The 19,416-nt window shown below is 44.0% G+C and overlaps 2 protein-coding genes across 3 annotated transcripts in view; both read left to right on the top strand.

Annotated features, from left to right (window-relative positions):
* Window positions 1-19,416, top strand: part of LOC117648591 — a 282,401-nt gene that overhangs the window by 78,199 nt on the left and 184,786 nt on the right.
* LOC117648590 lies at window positions 17,935-19,398 on the top strand. Of its 2 annotated transcripts, XM_034391159.1 has the most exons (3): window positions 17,935-18,970; window positions 19,046-19,165; window positions 19,250-19,398. In XM_034391159.1, the coding sequence occupies exons 1-3, from the start codon at window positions 18,961-18,963 to the stop codon at window positions 19,354-19,356; spliced, it is 237 nt and encodes a 78-aa protein (XP_034247050.1). In that variant the 5' UTR covers window positions 17,935-18,960; the 3' UTR covers window positions 19,357-19,398. The 2 variants fall into 2 exon arrangements, with proteins under 2 accessions (XP_034247050.1, XP_034247049.1); XM_034391158.1 differs by having other exon boundaries at window positions 19,046-19,398.

Raw genomic sequence — 19,416 nt, 5'->3', positions numbered from 1 at the left:
ACAATATTTAGGTCGGGTAAAGGGGCGTTAAAGATTAAACTGAATTAGGCAAACCATGACTGCCTCAATAACTAGGGGTACGCGCCGTTTAGTGTGGGCGCGTAGTGTGGCTGAGCGATGCGAATTAGTTTGTGCACTTCAGACTTGGCTAAAGTTGACGAAATATGCAACTTATGGGCTCATATTGAGTGAAATGTAGGTCTGGTGTATAAATGGAAGTGATTTTCGTTATCAGCACACTAAAATCTGTTGGGATAAAGGTCAAACTCGATTCAAAAATTTTGGTCCACAATTGGTCAAAATTCGGTAAAGCGTGAGTCTGAGAAAATTTCGGAAGTCATTTTTGAGTTCAGCACACCAAAAACTGTAGGAAACAATATTGAACTCGACTTGAAAATTTTGATCCAAAATGACCCTTTTTGGGATGAAAATATAAGTCTGGAGTCAAAATGAAAGTGATTTTCGTTATCAGCACACAAAAAACTACTGGGATCAACATCAAACTCAATTCAAAAATTTTGGGCCAAATTTGGTCAAAATTCGGTAAAGGGTGAGTCTGGGAAAATTTTGGAAGTTATTTTGGAGTTCAGCTCACCAAACACTGCAGGAAACAATATCAAACTCGACCTGAGAATTTTGGTCCAAAATGACCTAATTTGAGATGAAAATATAACTCTGGAGTAGAAATGGAAGTGATTTTCATGATCAGCACTCCAAACACTGCAAGAATCAATATGAGCTTCAATTGAAAAATATAGAAATGAAATTGATCTATAATGGGTAAAGTATGGGTCTGCGTTCATGGATCAGCCTTTGTCGTCACCAATACCGTGATGCCTAACCACTGCGATTCCTTCTTTTGAGTAACATTTTATTGCCAGCATTGAATCGCTTAATTGGCTACTTGTCTGCTTGAGTCACTATTCGATTTATATTTTTCTTCAAACCAATGAACTCACTAATTTATTAGTTATATTTGAGAAGCCTTTTGTCATTCTTTCATTTTCAACCAGTGAATTAAACAATATAGACTGGAATATATTAAGTGACTCACTTTTGGGCAGTCTGATCTGAAGCATTTGACGGAGATCAAGTTTTGTCAAATTCAGTGAATCGTCTCATTAAGTCCAATGCTGAGGCCACTTGTTGCTCAAAACGCCAACATAATTCATCTTATTCATGTCTCGTGATAATTTATCTTTGGAGTAAAAGATGACAGTATAGTATTAACATTTGGTATTGGGCTAACGTTCAGAGAGCCAACTTTTAAATCATTACAAATACTAAGTTCCAGTAACCGGACACAAACTTTGGTGAAGTGAAAGGAATCGTCTCATTAAATCTGATTGCCAAGTCACTCACCGCTCAAAACCTGAATCGTCTCTTTACACCCAATATCAATTCAAAATCTGTTAACGTTAAATATACACATCTATATATTGATTCTTTTAATCAATAGATGTTAGGACTAGAATATTTATGTTACTTGCAGCATTGCAATAGAATGACATTTCCCGAGTCAAACCAAGACAATTAACATGTCTTCTAATTTCAACAGAAGTTATTCATGCATTTACCTGATTTGATTGACTACGTTATTTAAAAATAAAGATGTTTTCAGAGGAAACAAAATCAGTAGCTGCATACAAAGTAAAAGGCAAAGAAAACATTCTATTTACCATTCACAACTACACTCACAGTGCACTGACCTGAAGGAAGATTCCCCCGTGACGGGGGAGGGGGAGAGGAGAACGAAACACGCAAACCATTCTCACTTTCAGTTTTCGTATTTTCCTCTGTTGACATTCCGGAAGGGTTTCAATCATTCTTGAATATTAAAAAAGTAACTCAGAACCTATTTCGGAGCCCCTTTGCTCTTCAGTTTGTTTATTTGCAAAAGTGCCGTCCCGTCTTGCAGACGGCTTGCAAGCGCGGCAGCTGGTATGAGAAATTGGTCGGCCACACGGTACTACCAACCTAACAACGCTAATAACCTAGTTCAAAACGGTGTTTTGAATATTTCAAACGATGATAATTGCTGATCTAAGATAAACTCCCCCTGGGGAATGTTTAGGAGACATCAGGTGTGAAGTTTGGATACTATTCGTTCAATAGTTGCTGAGAAACGTGAGTGAGTTACAGACACACAGACAGACGCACGACCAGTCGGTTTTTGGTGCGCCCAAACACGGCAAGGGCTTCGCTATCGCTCAGCCAAACAAGGGCTTCGCTATCGCTCAGCCAAAATATCCTAATTATTCACCGAAATGGACAGGAGAAGTGGAGGGTGATTCCGCGCGTAGAGGGCGTTTTTGTGTCGACACCCTCCCCAGAGCAAACTAATTCGAGTGCAGTCCATTTATGCACTTGAGAATCTTGTTTGGCACCAGTCTGGCTTGTTCCCTTTGTATATGGACTTTCAAAGCCAACATGTGACGCGAGAGGGGGGCCAAAAGAGTTGATTTTGTAAGTTCCGTCATGTCCATTCGCCCCTTACACCAATTTTGCGGCTCTGTAACAGTTTGTTCCATTCTTAATCCTCGAATTCCACACACACCTATCAAAACTCTAATGTATAGTGACTATCTTGCCTGAATTTTAAGATCGTATATTGATTAGAAGTGTCCTTTCAGAACGCGTACCAAATGTCCACCGTACTCCGACTTTTGTCTTGGCAGTTTCAAAGTAACCATCATAAAAACTACTAGGAGTGTTCCCTGCTGAAAACCCCCGCCGTATTTAGAATCAGCACGGTCTGTTTACCCTATGAATGAATCCCGGTGGCGAAAAAGTAAGGGGGCTGAGTGTGCGAGAGGAAGTTGTGAAAACTGTGGGTTGTAACAATTGGTGTAATTTCCGTATGCCCCTCGCGCCCCTCTCCTATTGGGTTTAGAAAGTCATCCTAAACGTGAAAGGGCGCGTCTTGACGTCGCACTAGTGTGCCAAACTTATAGCATATTTCTGAGGCAATGGGCATTTGCAGTGAGCCAGAAACATCTGTTTGTAATTTCCGTCAAGCGTAATTTCCGTCATTTTATAGGGGGAGAAAACGAAAGTCAACTTGTGGCTCGCCCACGCTCAGAGTGTCGTCTTGGTGTCCTATTGACGCCATCTAGGCTAAATTCAGGCCGAACAAGCAAGATCGATTATGTGACTTTCTAAGGTGGCTAAAGCGGCCCCTACGTACGGAATGACCCTGCAGCACACTAAATCATAATCATCAAGAAAAACGATTCAATTCCGACAAGTTCAAAGCTTGTTCAAGTGTTCAAATGTTGAACAAAATGTCGAGCTTTCTTCTTCTTCCGGAGGTTGATGTCAGAGGTGCTGCTGCTGTCATTTTCTTCGCTGCTGCTTTCTGCCTCTACGGGGTTCATGTCTTTAATCCGTACCTCCTGGCCCGAGGAGTGATGACCGCATGTTGTCTCAAGCTTCACCCCGACTCCGGAAGAGAGGTTCAGGAGCCTGGCCGGTCCGGCCAGGTATGCGTATCGACGGTACGGTGTCAGCTCCATGGCCGTGAACCAATAGACATGTTTGTCTTCGGCACCGGTGATGTCAACGCCCCTAAAGGGTTATAATTGCACTGCAGCAAGCTGCAAAAGAATGGAGTTGTTTTAAGAATGATACAGGAGAACGAATTCTTCGGAAGGGCACCCTCAAGGAGGCGTCGAGTGGTGCCCTTTGGTTTTGCTTTCTTCTTCTTCTGCTTCTTCGGTTCAGGTCCTCCTCTGTCGTCAGATTCGTCGCTGATGTCAACGATTGCCTTCCCTTAATAAATACCCTAATTATTCACTGAAATCAGGGGGTGGCAACGCTGTACACGTATGCTGACGCCATGTTCGACCCCCCTTAAATCATGGTTCTTTTCAAGGAGATACTCTCTGAACCCAGCAAAGGAATCGAATGAAACTTGAGTGCGGCATCAAGTTAAAAGGTCATTTTAAAGTAATAATTAAACGAGAGCACACTTACGATCAATTCACTCCTTGAAACCGCATCGCGAAAACAAGAGAAAAATTAGGTTTTGTTAAAATCGCTACAAGAAAAGTGTCTACTTATATTTTCAAAACGTAATCTTGGAAAGTTTTTGAGTTTTTGAGTTGAAACCTGGCCTAAACACTTCCTCAATTCATATATTATCGTAATAACAAAACAGCTTGGCTCTAATGGACTTAGTAGTGGGTAAAAATTCGTGAAGCGTGCACGCTCCAAAACGCGACTGCGGCGGATCCGGTCGGCACTTGCATGGATGATTACCCACTTGACCCTTATTAAAAAGTGACATATACTTTGGGCCTAACATCAGCCGTTTCCGAGATAGGGGCAAACATAGACTTTGGTAGAGAACTCTGGATTTCCGCATAAATTCGGTCGTAGTTTGAAAACTAATTGAGATAATTGAATTCCGTTTGCGGCGTTGAACTCAGGATAAAATTCTGCATAAGATGCATTTTTTAATTTTTTTTTTGTCAGATTTTTTTAAGTTTTCGAATTTTAGACTAAAATATAGAAATTAGTTGAAAACTATGTTCCCTTCGTTCAAATGAGGCATACTATGGCTCAAAATCTTCGTCAATCCTTCCTACAAACGAAAGTACCAACGAGGAAAAACACTTTTTTCCGTTCTCTCACAATCTCAATTCTCCTGAACCTCTGCAAACGCCTGTGGCGACGGGGTGGGCCGTCCCGCTTAACATCCATGCGAAACGGGACTGCCTATCCGTTGGGCGCTCTGAGCGCCTTGCGCAACTGTTCCCCGCACCTCTCCCCACCTCCCGCCTGTCAGCTGCCCCCCCCCCCCCCCCCCCCCGAAGGCTAAGATAAGGTTGGGCACTTACTCAAAAAATCTTAAGCAATGTATTTTCTATTCTCGTTTGCATTACATTTTGCCTGATACATGTACTTATAGTGTTTGGCGTTCCTCCAAACGCTATTCATCGATACAACTTTGCACTGTAAAAATTAATGTCCGGAATAAACGACGGATCCTTCGGCAAAAAAATTGCCAACGGTTCCTTCGTTAATTTACGAAGCTCTTCGTATATTTACAAAAACATTCGTTAATTTTTTTAACGATCTCTGTCGATTTTACAATAACAATGGAAATTTACGAAGCACCTTCGTAAATCTACAAAGATCCTTCGTAAATTTACAGGGAACCTTCGTTAATAAACAAAGAACCTTCCATAATATTCACAGAACCTTCGTAATTATGCGTCTGGAATTAACGACGGATCCTTCGGCAAAAAAATTGCCAACAGTTCCTTCGTTTATTTACGAAGGTCCGCCGTAGATTTACGAAGACCAGTCGTAGATTAACGAAGCCCGTCGTAAATTTACGAAGCCCTTCGTTAATTTACAGCAGACTTTGTACATTTATGATTTTTCTTCGTAAATTTACTGAGAACCTTCGTAAATTAGCGACGAACTTCCGTTGATTTACAAAAGGTCCTGTAGGAAAGAAACATTTACAGTGCTCTTTTGGACATTCCCAAAAACCTTCGTAAAATATTCCGTTGTAAATTCACAACATAATTTTTACAGTGTGGTTTTCCCTTATGTACTACAAATTTATTTGTTTAGTCTGCCTTGCTCAAAATCCATCTTAATACTTGTTTTGTTTGTGTGCAGGGTCAGGCTAGGTTGTCTTTTAGCTGACATCAGGTGACGGTGACATGTGAACGGTTTTAGGGAGAGACTGAGAATGCATGATGAGAAAAGTAGACGAGACAAAATTTTATTGATCAGTTTGATTTTCTTAACCCTATCTTTACATGATTTCACTCAGGAACAAAAGTTCAATATTTGAACTATACAATTGAACTTTTGGTACTCTTCCAATGTTTAAAAGTTTCATTAGCTACTTTAATATCTTTGGCAAGAAGTTTGTACACCTGTCCTTTTTTAAAAACTCTGGGCTCCACCAGCAGAAGGATGTCGCTGTACTGGACTCTAAGTTGGTTTTCTTCAAATTCATATCCACCGCTGATACCCGTCTCATTCAGGGGATTTACTTCCACCTCCTGCATTTCTTCATCCATACTTTCAACGTACCCAAGTCTCCACCCCTCTTGAAGAGAGTTGATGTAAGGCAGCTGGCAGGCGGGAGGTGGGGAGAGGTGCGGGGAACAGCTGCGCAAGGCGCTCAGAGCGCCCAACGGATAGGCAGTCCCGTTTCGCATGGATGTTAAGCGGGACGGCCCACCCCGTCGCCACAGGCGTTTGCAGAGGTTCAGGAGAATTGAGATTGTGAGAGAACGGAAAAAAGTGTTTTTCCTCGTTGGTACTTTCGTTTGTAGGAAGGATTGACGAAGATTTTGAGCCATAGTATGCCTCATTTGAACGAAGGGAACATAGTTTTCAACTAATTTCTATATTTTAGTCTAAAATTCGAAAACTTAAAAAAATCTGACAAAAAAAATTAAAAAATGCATTTTATGCAGAATTTTATCCTGAGTTCAACGCCGCAAACGGAATTCAATTATCTCAATTAGTTTTCAAACTACGACCGAATTTATGCGGAAATCCGGAGTTCTCTACCAAAGTCTATGTTTGCCCCTATCTCGGAAACGGCTGATGTTAGGCCCAAAGTATATGTCACTTTTTAATAAGGGTCAAGTGGGTAATCATCCATGCAAGTGCCGACCGGATCCGCCGCAGTCGCGTTTTGGAGCGTGCACGCTTCACGAATTTTTACCCTACTTTGGATCTCGTCGAAGTAAACTAATGTGCAAGGGGTGGCCGAACATGGCGTCAAGAAAGATGCAGGGCGTTGCCACCCCCTGCTGAAATAGACAGGAGAAGTGCAGCACACTCTAAGAAATCATAATGATCAAAATAAACGATTCAATTTCCACAAGTGACCTTCAAATAGGGGGCCCCGACAAAGACCTTGGGATTCCTGTTGGTTGTTGCTCCAGAGCCCGGGACAGGCGATCCGCACGGCTTCGATGGAACGCCTGCCGGAAGGTGTTCTGGCGCAATGACATGACGTCCATGGCGTCGGTCGGTACCGATGGTGCTGTACGCTTAGGTTGCGGTCGCGTCGGAGGTTGCGGCGTCGCGGCGCTGGTGATGAGCGGGCTTGGGCGCTCGTGCGGGGTGCGACTTAGTCAACCGTGGCTTCGGCTTTGGTGGCTCCCAGGAGCTGCTCTACTTATTGTTCATAGTAATCCTTAGCCCAGTGCATCCACAAAGTGTCATGGCCACTGCTACTTTCAACGCTGGAGAGTTGTCGATATCAACTTCGTTTGGAGACGGAGCCCCCTGCCTTATGATATCGTTGAGAAACGAGCAAAGTGCCAGGGAGTAGCGCCGGGACTTGGGGTCTTCCGTTGGGTGGTGCATAGGTATGCACAGATAATGTTTTTTTCTTTTTCAATTTCGTTTGCGGCACAGTTTTTATCGGTTCCAATGATTACAAAAACCGAACGTTCAATTTTTGTTTAATCTGACAATATTTAGGTCGGGTAAAGGGGCGTTTAAAATTAAACTAAATTAGGCAAACCATGACTGCCTCAATAAATATCCTAATTATTCACCGAAATGGACAGGAGAAGTGCAGCACACTTCGGGAAATCATAATCATCAAGGAAAACGATTCAATTCAAGTTCAAAGGTTCAAGTGTTAAAATGTTGAACAAAATGTCGAGCTTTCTTCTTCTTTCCGGGGTTGATGTCAGAGGTGCTGCTGCTGTCAATTTCTTCGCTGCTGCTTTCAGCCTCTACGGGCTACGAGTACTAGGGGTGGTCGAATGTACACTTTTTTCGAAATCTCAAAAGTTAGATGGCGCATTTTGTAGTATTTTTTCTGCTGATTCCGAATATGTACTTGGTTTTGAGAAAGGAGTGAAACTGAGGGCGCTACCAGCCTTTTAAGTTTTGAAAAATTGCTTAAAATGCGAATTTTTAAAATTTTACTTTTTTTCCGTTTGAAAATCACAGTACATCTTTGGAATCGGCAGAGAGAATGCAACAAAATGCACCATCTAATTTTTGCATAATTTTTTCAAAATGGATATTTTGACGAAAATAGTGTTTTTGACCACCCTTAAGAGCGTACTTTTCTCAAAATGTCAATTTTGCAAAAATTATGCAAAAATTAGATGGAGCATTTTGTTGCATTCTTTCTGCCGATTCCGAAAATGTACGGTGATTTTCAAACGGAGAAAAAATAAAATTTTAAAAATTCGCATTTTAAGCAATTTTTCAAAACTTAAAAGGCTGGTAGCGCCCTCAGTTTCACTCCTTTCTCAAAACCAAGTACATATTCGGAATCAGCAGAAAAAATACTACTAAATGCGCCATCTAACTTTTGAGATTTCGAAAAAAGTGTACATTCGACCACCCCTAACGAGTACTTACGTATCCCCTGGAAGCCCTTGCGTTGGCGGCAACGCAAATTGCCACCCGGCGCGTTGAACTCCCATGGGCACCACTTCTGACGTGGTAATCCAGCGCTGACGCACACTGGTAGAACTCAAGCGTAATTTTACGCCTTTCTTCAAGCGTAGTACAACTACGCTTGGCTTCAAGCATAGTCCTCCATTTTGCCCCTCTCCGGCCTATATAAATGCATGGTGGAATTTCTTCTTTACGCTTGACGTCAAGCGTGAAGTGTTCAAGCGTAGTTGTATGCTTGAAACAAGCTTACAACTACGCTTCAGTTTTACCGGAGCAGTTAGGAAGGTCATGTCTTTTATCCGTACCTTCCTGGCCCGAGGTTCTTTGTCCTCCCGCTTTCCCTTAGGCCTCTTCAGGCGTCGAGTGGTGCGCTTTGGTTTTGCTTTCTTCTTCTTCTGCTTCTTCGGTTCAAGGTCCTCCTCAGAATCTGTCGTCAGATTCGTCGCTGATGTCAACGACTGCCTGCCCTTAATAAATACCCTAATTATTCACTGAAATAGACAGGAGAAGTGCAGCACACTCAAAGAAATCATAATCAAAATAAACGATTCAATTTCCACAAGTTCCACGCTTGTCCATGGATGTTCTTCATGCATGTCCTCACGCTTTCACGTACTTTGCTCGGTTTGCTTTGATGGTGGCATTTGGAGTCTCATCCGAGTACAGTGGCCGCGCGTTCGTTGGAAAGGTGTCCTCGCTCTTCCACGCCAAGTAAAGCATGGCCTGACAAATTATTATCTGGTGATCGTCAAACCCGTTCTTATAACAAATATAAAACGAAACACGCTATCAGCCAACGAGAAGAGACGACTTTCAGCTGAAATGAGTATAATCAGGATATAAATGTTTGCAGCCGCTCAAATAAATAATAAATAGCACACTAATAAATAATAAATTGAGCAGCCGTTTCAATCGTGTCCTCCGCGCCTGGCGTAGGGTCAGGGCGGGGAAGAACTGGACACACCGTATTTTACTTCAAATACCGTAGGCACAGGAATAACAACCATCAAAAGTTGTTCCGTGGCATCAGCGGTTCATTACACGACAGTTGTCAGGCCAGCACATACGGCATTTAAAGTAAAATGTGGGGTGTCCAGTTCATCCCCTGTCCAGTTTTTCCCCGCCCTGACCTACCTACCTTGGCCTGCGGCGCAATCTTGCCTTCGGCAGGCAATGGCTTGTCCATGGTTGGTTACTTCTAACTTCTTGCGAGTTTGCTCCCCCCCCCAGACCCCCCTTTCTCTAAGATAGAAGTAATCTGCCTGAAGGAAACTCGATTTTTCGCCGTTTTTAGGTGTTTTTTGGCTATAAAAACTGAACCAGTTGGACTACTATAGTGAAATTTCGCGTGTGCCGAGCCAAGGGACATTAAAAAAAAGTGTGCTAAATCTCACCGAGATCGGCCGAGCCGTTCAGGAGGAGTTGTGCGGACACACAGACAGACAGAAGAAACTTTTCAACCACACTGGAGTAACTGACTTCGCTTTCGGTCAACCAACAAACCGAAACCGTAGAATTGGGCGTGATCCCCTCAAAAAATAGCATTCGGTCATCAAATCTACATTGATTTGACTTAGCTCTGGGTCGGAGGTCCGAATGGGTTCTATTTTCGTCACAGGGACCGCGGAAGTAGTTCATGACTGGGGGGGCAAGACTTTTCTGTTAAGGGGGGGGGGGGTGTCAGGAGAAAAAGGGGGGGCTAATAAGATGCGTGCACGGCAAAAGTACCGCCTGGGATTCCCAGGCGCATCATGGGAAAAAGGGCCTATTTTCCAGGCACCGCCTGGGAATCCCAGGCGGTACTTTTGCCGTGTGTAATGTGGAATTTACAATAGTTAGGAGGCCGCTTTTGACCCTCAAAGTCAGTGAAATGCGAGCGAAGCGAGCTAAACGCCATCGAAATATGAAAAATACAAGCTATAATGGAGCACTACAGTTAAAAGTCATCAAACAGTGGAAAGTACCAAGAAAGGCGAGCGAAGCGAGCTGAAAGCCAGCGAATTTACGAAAATATTAGCGTGTTTTGGTTAAAATTTGGACACTATACAGAAATTTGCGACGCTACAACGGTAAAAACAGGGGGGGCGGCGCCCCCCCCGTTCCATTTCAGGGGGGGCCAGCCGCCCCCCCTGCACCCCACTTCCGCGGTCGCTGTTTCGTCATCAGCAGCCTCAAACACATAGGAAACGACATGAAACTTGGCAAGAAGTTGAAAGTACCAACAAAGTTGTCTTTTTTCTGCCGTTTTATAAGTGTTTTTTTGGCTAATATGACCGAGTGGATTGAGATGGCTGAATTTTGGTGTGTGGCGAGCCAAGAACATACCTAATGACTCTGCAAAATCTCAGCTGAATCGGCCAAGCCGTTCAGGAGTAGTGCGGACACACAGACAGATGGGCAGAGAAAACTTTCCAAACCCACCCGAGTAACAGGCTTCGCTATCACTCAGCCAATAACTGGATAAATAACAGCCAATAACAGAAGAAAAGCAACACCTTGAAAAGCTGTGGGCTCCTTGCGTGAGAACAAGCAACTCCCGTCAAACACCATGAATGCACCAACAATTTCCTTGTCATTCACAGCAGCAACAAGATGTTGGCGTTACAACTTCATGACTTACTTACACAAGGCGTAGGGCAAAAAAAAGGAATTAAATACAGGAAGAAATATTGAGTTTCCCCCACTTTTTGTCTTATCATGGAGAGCTGGCATGTTTATCATATATTTCTTGTTGATCTCCATGACCTTTCAGTGGCGGATCCAGAGTCGGAGTCGGCCTAAGGGGGGGAGCACTTTTTGCCTACTTTTCAGGCGGCATAACTAGGGGTCGTAGAGGGGGGGGGGGCTGTCCTTTCCAGATGCCTTCAATTCACTTTATTGCCTTTACAAAGTTTCTACCTTAACTTCGCAGTCTTACGATGCAAGTCCCCTCGTAAATTTGAAATTGCTATGAGAGCCTGCTTTTCTCAAACTGAAACCGAATGTTAAAATTTTATTTTTCTTCCTCCCTAGGAACATACTGTGTAAGCCAAAGGGTCCATCGAAGGGTCGTTTGGCGTTTGACGAGGTGAAAGTGCTGCGCTGAGCCCTTTTCGGTGAGGTTCCCAGTACAAAAAGAATAAATACTTGACTTCCTATGTCCAGACTCCACCGTGTTCGTGTCGTTTCTTTGCTCAAATAGCACAATACTCAACCAGACTACAACAAGTTCTCCTCGATTAAACTTACCTTCACTTCGAGTGCTTCGTGAGCAAGGGAAACTTTAGGAGAAATTCGGAAAATATCTCATTTGGCACCTTTGCCTGCACATATTCATGCGTTTTTTGAAGTCTGAGGTGATTGTACACAGAATCTTTGTTCCTCTGCAGAGTTAGAATGGAATTAATAGAAATTTGCAACATACTCACATCAAATTGATCCAGGAAGCGGAAGAAGGGAATAACTTGACTTATCCCCAAATTGAGTTTTTATTTTATTATTGTGCCTTAGAATGGTTTACATCATTACACCAAATTATTTGACTGAATTCCAAGCAGTTTAGGAGAAAATCCACATGGAAAAAGGGTATAACTCAACTTAACCCCTTTTACAGTCTAAATTTCATTGGAAAATGGAGATAACTCAACCTTAGTCTACATGAGTCCGTTTGACAAATTGGCAAAAGGATATAACTCAACTTGTGTTTTTATGGATCTAGTGTAAAAAGAATCAACTCAACTTAACCCCCCCTTAATTTTAAATTTCAATTTGGAAAAAAGAGCTAAGTCCAAAAAATACACCAGAGTAACATACACTTTATGCAGACTATTGTTCCACTTGACTTGTCTCAAAATTCCTCTTGGTTTAGGAATTATAAGGTGAGCTGACTCTGTTTTCCATTTCAGCGGAAAGTGATAAGTCGCAGAAATCCTCTACGGAGTGACCTTACACTTTTGATTTTTTTTCCAAAATTTTACGAATGCTTTTTGAAATTATTAACATCTGCAACATTCATTTGTTTTGTTTTAGTTTTCCCTGCTAACAGTTTTTTGTTTCTCCTGAAAAATGACCAAAATTGAGTTATCCCCTTCTTCCGCTTCCTGGATCAATTAACAGTGAAACTTACATTTAGAACATACCTTTCCTTTGTCCGTCGCTCAGTCGCCACAAGCTTGGCCGTCTCGGAGTGCTGACGGGGAAAATTTCTAGATATGAAGTATTCATCAAGGAAATGCTACATTGTTTCCATCGTATCATGGTGTACAATGCTGTGCAGTTAGTGCTTTGGCCTTTGCCAATACAATGAAGAAAGATATAGCTTCACAGGACTCGTGTGACATTGTTTGTGTGTATGTGAGTGAATCTTCAATGTGAAACACGTAAATTCCTTTCTATCCTTGCTTATGATTCCCCACATTTTCTTATACAGGGTGGAACCATTTTCCATACATGTAGTGTAGGGCACTATAAGTGAGAAAGACGGGTAAAGGACGATGGTGAGTACACTCCAAATCCAGGGTGTCTAGAAACTATACGCCTTAGGCGTATAGCGCCTTAAGGCGCCTCGATTCTAGACGCCAAAGGCGTATACCCCATTGGGCACCTTGTGCAGATAGAAGTCAGCATGTGATCACCATTGGTCGAAGGAAAGGTGCGTGCATTGTACACACCCTGGATCATAGGCACGGAGCTCAACAGGACTCTAGGTGCGTAGAATGTAAACACCACCCTTGGCCGAAGCCATTCCTACCGAGGCCTTAGAGGGTGTTTACTTTACATTCTACGCACCTAGAGTCCTGTTGAGCTCAGTGCCTATGATCCAGGGTGTGTACAATGCACGCACCTTTCCTTCGACCAATGGTGATCACATGCTGACTTCTATCTGCACAAGGTGCTCAATGGGGTATACGCCTTTGGCGTCTAAAATCGAGGCGCCTTAAGGCGCTCGCTTTTCTGTGGCATACGCCTAAGGCGTATAGTTTCTAGACACCCCGGATTTGGAGTGTAGAGAGAGGTTGGCTTGGTTTATTGGAGAGAACCACACAGCTCGAGACGAGGCTACCGACTGTTGGCCGGCTCTGGGGAGCGATCCAATGTGAGTCAGGGCAACAGTGACTGACACCTTGCTGGTTGGGTGCATTCAAAGGGGTAGAACTGCCGTGCCGAGAAGGCGCAGTGCAAGTGTTGTGCGGGTTGCCAGGGCAGGGTACCCCTGCGCGTGTCGTCAGTACCCAACCTCTCACCCGACCACCGAAACCACGCGGAAATATCACATACGCAATACCATTCTGCAATTCAATTAGTTTTTTAGGCACGAAGTAGCCTTATAGTATACCCAGGATTCAGCCGGCCCGAGATTCAATTTGTGTGGCCCTTTATGCATTTCGGAAATTTTCTAAACGATTTTAATGAGACTTTGCACACTAGTAGAACTTTGAACGCTGATTCTGATGCTGAAATATAGTTAAAAAGTTACCGGCCAATTTTGAGAAATTTGCTGTCAAAATCGCCGTTTCCATGGCAAAACTCGACTCGTCAAGGGAAAAAAAAGGGAGTGGGGGGAGCCGGAGTCGGGGCGGACCAATAGCCGAGCTTCTTTTTGGTTCTGTACAGCTTACTTCAAAAGCTGAAAAAGCACGTTCGAAATGAAAAATCTCTTTGACTGCAGCTAGAGAAGATGCAACAATAGAATTGATGTCGTTTCGAACGTGGCCATTTGGATCGGCCGGCCGGCCAGTGACTTTTAATGAGAGTGTCCCGCACCAATCCCGCACCGCTGCGTTGTTGTTTTTGTTGTTGTTTTGTTGAAAATTTTTGTTTTCAAATCTGAGTGAATTGAGCCATTTAACTGCGTACCAGTGCACATGCATCTGTGAATTATCTTTCCTTAATGTAGTTTAAGAGTCGCTTTAAGACTTTTAGTTTCTTTTTGAATAAGCTGGTCATGTATAGCTGCTCCTTTTAGCGAGGTTTGATGATACTTCTGATTCAGTTAGCACCATGATCGCTTCGCTGCACCTCGCGACTTTCAGTGCTCATGTTCCTCGAACAAGACTCACCCGCGTTTCGAGACCATCCCTCTCGAGTTTATAAAGTTTGTCAAGCCAACCGTCGTGGTGTTGCAACGTTGTGAGTGAGAACTATTACACAGAATTGAAGAAAACATGACTAGAGAACCGTAGCCTTTTGAAACAAGCCAAACAATTCAACGTCAGCAACAATGGAGGGGCGGTTTTAATGCGCGACGATACTCGTGTTTTCAGCTTCGCGATTTTCGCAAGGGCGCAGACGCCGACAAAATTGTTGCCAACCCGCGAAAATTAATTTACTGCCTTCTTTCTGCTACCAAAATTTTCATAATGATGGACTTCAAAGATGTTCCTTTGTCAGATCACTGTGGAATACATTAGCATTGGAATTTTTCGAATTTCCCGGCATTTTGATTTCTCTTTAATGCCAAGGTTAAATTTTGACGGGTGGCACATCGACCACATTGGTACCACTGCCGTTCGTAGCCACCCTTGAGCCACCCCCTACCTTTTACATAACTTTTTTGCTTTCTCCACACTCCTACCTAAATTGACTTCGTGACTCCTAGGATTTCTTGAAATCGTATTTTTTTAAAAATGGATCTACTGTATTTTTGGAATGCCAACGAGCCAAATGATGGAGGAGAGGATGAAAGTCTCCAACATGAGTCCTTACGCTCGGTGAAAAGCCGTCTCATTCGAACCGTAAAGTTGACACCAATTCGACCCCAGCGGCAGTGCCGGGCTGGTTTGAATATCGGCTAACTGTCCCCGTACCGTTTTTGTTACTTGTAGATACATCCTGCAGGAAACTCGATTTTTCGCCGTTTTTTAGGTGTTTTTTGGCTATAAAAACTGAACTACGTGAGGTAGGACAGTGAAATTTCGCGTGTGCCGAGCCAAGAATATACCTAATAAGCCTGCAAAATCTCAGCCAGATCGGCCGAGCCGTTTAGGAGGAGTAGTGTACACAGACAGACAGACCAAACTTTTCAACCGCACTGGAGTAACAGGCTTCGCTATCGCTCAGCCAACCAGTTGTCTTTGTAAGTCCTGGATTGTGGCAGCATCAATGCCAATCCTCTCCAGCAGGGGGACCACGTCTAATTGGCTTTTTTCTTCGTCATCAGGACTTTAAAAAAAAAAATCAAAGGCAAAGAAAACCAAGTTACAGATAAGTTATGAAAGAAAATAACAAGTGAAAAGAAAGCAAAAGCAAGGTGTATTTATACCTGAGACAACAGCATCGTGTTGGAGCAATCATGCCATGTTTGGCCCACGATGCGGGAGCAATATTAATTCCCTCATTCACATTCAGGCCGAGATTAAACCCCCAATGGACACTGTGCGGTAGCACATAGAGGGTATCTCCCTGCTGCTGCACCACCTGCGACGAGAAGAAAAAAATGAAGTGTATTCTTTGTACCATTGCAGTACTTCACAGAAACATGCATTCCATTTTTAACATACCGAAAACACAGGAATTCCGTACTGAACCACCGTTGTTGGGTCAACCAACCTGCATTCTCATAGCGCTAAAGCTGGGTTATCCGGCGGAACTGCTGCCGTCACTGGCCGAAAATTAACTGAACTTGATCCTGGGCTTCGCCCCTTGCAATAATTTTGACGCGAAACCGTGCTCCCATTAACGTGGGGCCTAAAATCCAGAGCTTTGGGCTGCTGTCAAAATGACCGAAGAATGCTTTCTGCTAGGCGTGCGGTCAATACCTCCCCTGAGCCCAGGGCAGACACCAGGGAGGGATACGCTCGTAGCCGAGTGCTGGTTTGGTTGGGATGGCTTGTTGACATCCTCAAAATTTGAACTGTCAACGCGTTCACAGGTACATTCTTAAAAAGATAGTGCGTCGTTGCATAGTGCGTAGTTGTCCAAAAATTTCATCTGCCTTTTTTTCCCCCACATTATTAATATTAAAAAAATGAAGAAATGAATTAACAAGGTAGGTTTACGCCAGACCGCGTCTTGTCGTAACAGGCTTCGCGATGTCTCGCTGCCTGTTCCTCCAATCCGCGCCTGGCGTACCTACCTTGGCCTGCGGCGCTAGGCTGCCTTCGGCAGACAATGCTTGCCCACCATCAGTTACTTCTAAACTGTTGCATGCGGGGGGGCTCCGCCCCCCAGACCCCCCTTCATTCTAGGTAGAGGTGCTTCATCTACAAATTACACGATCTTGACCCTTGTAACTTTTCAACTTGTTGAGGCTGGGGGGCCCCGCCCCCCAGACCCCCCTTTCATCCAGACAGAAGAGGTCTACCGACAGAAAACTCGATTTTTCGCCGTTTTTAAGGTGTTTTTCGGCTATAAAAACTGAACCAGTTGAGCTAGGATGGTGAAATTTCGCGTGTGCCGAGCCAAGAACATACCTAATAACCCTGCTAAATCTCAGCCAGATCGGCCGAGCCGTTCAGGAGGAGTAGTGTACACACACAGACAGACAGACACACAGACAGACAAAACTTTTCAACCGCACTGGAGTAACTGGCTTCGCTATCGCTCAGCCAATTAAAATGGCCACTCACTCACTCACACACACACTTACTCAGTCACCCAATCACTCAGTCACATTCACACACGGCACTTAACAAGTCTGTCAAAAATTAAAAGTTAAATGAAGAGTGATTTTGATGAGGCGGTCAGGGGTGGGGGTGACTGAGGGATGAGTCCGGCTATGGAGGAAGGTGGTGGTGTTATTGATGTTGCTGCTGACGTTGTGGCTGTTGACGATGTTGATGATGATGGCTAGTGCGATTCCCAGGGTCCAGGGGCACAAGTGTGTAAATTTGTACACACTGTGCAATGACCCGTGGAGCTGAGTAAATCATCAGCACTTGTTGACGAGTGAACAGGTGCCGTGGAGCACTGCTAAGTACAAAACACTGATGAGAGACAATTTCCACAGCACACGGAGATGAAACCTTACGAACTATTTTGAGCATACATAATACAAGGTAATTTAGTTTGTTTTGAAGAAACAGTTAGTTAAGATGTATTGTTTTCACTAATGTATGTTCAAAATACTTTATTGGAACAAGCTACCTTCCTAGTTATGAAGAAACAGTTAGTTCAGAAGTATTCTCTTCATAAGCCTATGTATGCTCAAAATACTTCGTTACAACAAGCAACCTTGCTTTGTAAGGCCCAAAATAGTTTGTAAGGTTTTCAGAGTGCATGAGCCTTTCAGCTTACCTAGGCATTTTGGGGGTGTGGGCGCGCTTGGCGAGGTTGTCTAGGTTGTCTGGCTGGTGGCGGAGGTGGTGGCAGAGGCGCTGGGCGAGGCTGGCGAGGTTGTCTTGCTGATCTGGGTGGTGGCGGAGGGGGTCTGGGGTATGATCGGCGACGAAGAGAAGGAAAGCGTAGATAATAGTGTGAGCGAACCCTGACGACATGTTTCACTGCAAAAGAGAGGGACAGATTATTAGACGTTATTCACTGGTAAAACTAAAGCGTAGTATTACCCACTGTTTTCAAGCGTAATCAGTTTACGCTTGAAATGAAAAGTAACAGGCTCATCTGCCCAGATTTCCCCTATCTTAAGACGTGGGGGAATTTCCAGAGTATGCTTGATTTCAAGCGTAACGTCTTCAAGCGTAACTTTATGCTTGACTCATGAATGGTCAACAGGTAACTTAACCATATCAAGGGAGGCATGGAGCCATTGGGACAGGGCTACAGGTGTTTCATTGCGATGAGATTTCCTATAAAGGGCCCCAAAACAGCCAGGGCGACAGAGAGTGACAAGCGACATCGTATTCAAACAGTCACATTCTAACACAAATCACAGCCCTACACGCAACGACACCTAACCTTAAACTTGCACGGATTGCGACCACTGAAACACACACGTGCACTGTGTCAGGTGCCAAAAGGGGTGCCAGAGGGGCGATACACTAGGCAGGAACTTACTTGTTGTGGCTGAGCTAGACCAAAGGCAAGACAAGAGTGAATTCTAAATTTCATGATCTCACCTGCAAACGTCGGTCCATGGCTGAACGCTTTCTAGATTATCCAGGGTTTGAACAGGAGTGGAGTTTTTGTTCTTCTCCCCGCCGCGCAATCAGCTGTCGGCGTCAGCTGTTAATGACGTCTTCTGCTTCTGTTCTTGTTTTGTAGCAGACCTGCAGTCTTTTCGTGTCCCCGGATAAATAATAGGCATTCCTTGAAATGCTTCCTTACAAATGCCCATGTTTGAGAGCTCAGACGTGTTGCGGCAGGATGCGGCCACTCGTGCTCCTGCTTTCAGATGCAAATGACGAGTTACTTTTCTCGCCTTTTCAAGTTCACAGTATTAACCTCCACTCGACATGGCTGCCTCAATAATTGTTTTTATGGGGATTTCCACGTTTGAAAGCACAAGCGCGATGCGGAAGGACTCAGCCACTCGTGCTGCTGCTTCCAGACGCAACTGACGACTCGCCTCTTCAAGGTCATCAAGTCTACTCCTTAACCTCCAATCATCATGGTTTTTTTTAAATTGTGTTGTACTCATCCACCTGCCAGTCATCAACTTTGGCACAGTCCGAACAAGCAATGCCTGAGGGTGAGTTAAGAATTGGAAGTGAAATTTAGTGAGGCCTTGCATACAATGTGCTTAGCTGTGTCCATATATCTGCAGCACCAGCAGATGCAGAGGAGGAAGAAGATGCTTCCTGTAATAACTCTGCAGCCCCGGCACCCATGGTCCAACCGAGCACACCAGGAAAGGCAGAGGCAGAAGACGAAGAGGAAGTTTACAGTGAGTACCTTACTTGTGTCTACGCACACACAAGGATCTCCTATGCAATGCGGCCAGCCATTAAGTTATTATTTTCTATGGCAGGACAGCAGGTGAAGGCACTTTTTGCCAACGGGCAGCGGACAGCAATTGGCCCCCGAGGACATTTCCTCTGCAATCCAGACCCATCCGTCTGGGAACAACCATTGTAACAGTCTGTTCCTGACTAGCCAATGATACATGAAACAAAATACATCTTCTTTTGGCAAACT

The sequence above is a fragment of the Thrips palmi genome, unplaced genomic scaffold, assembly GCF_012932325.1.
Source record: "Thrips palmi isolate BJ-2018 unplaced genomic scaffold, TpBJ-2018v1 HiC_scaffold_3, whole genome shotgun sequence".
NCBI classification, from domain to species: Eukaryota; Metazoa; Arthropoda; class Insecta; order Thysanoptera; family Thripidae; genus Thrips; species Thrips palmi.
Note: the sequence above shows the minus strand (reverse complement) of the source record. Positions and strands in the feature narration are given on the sequence as shown.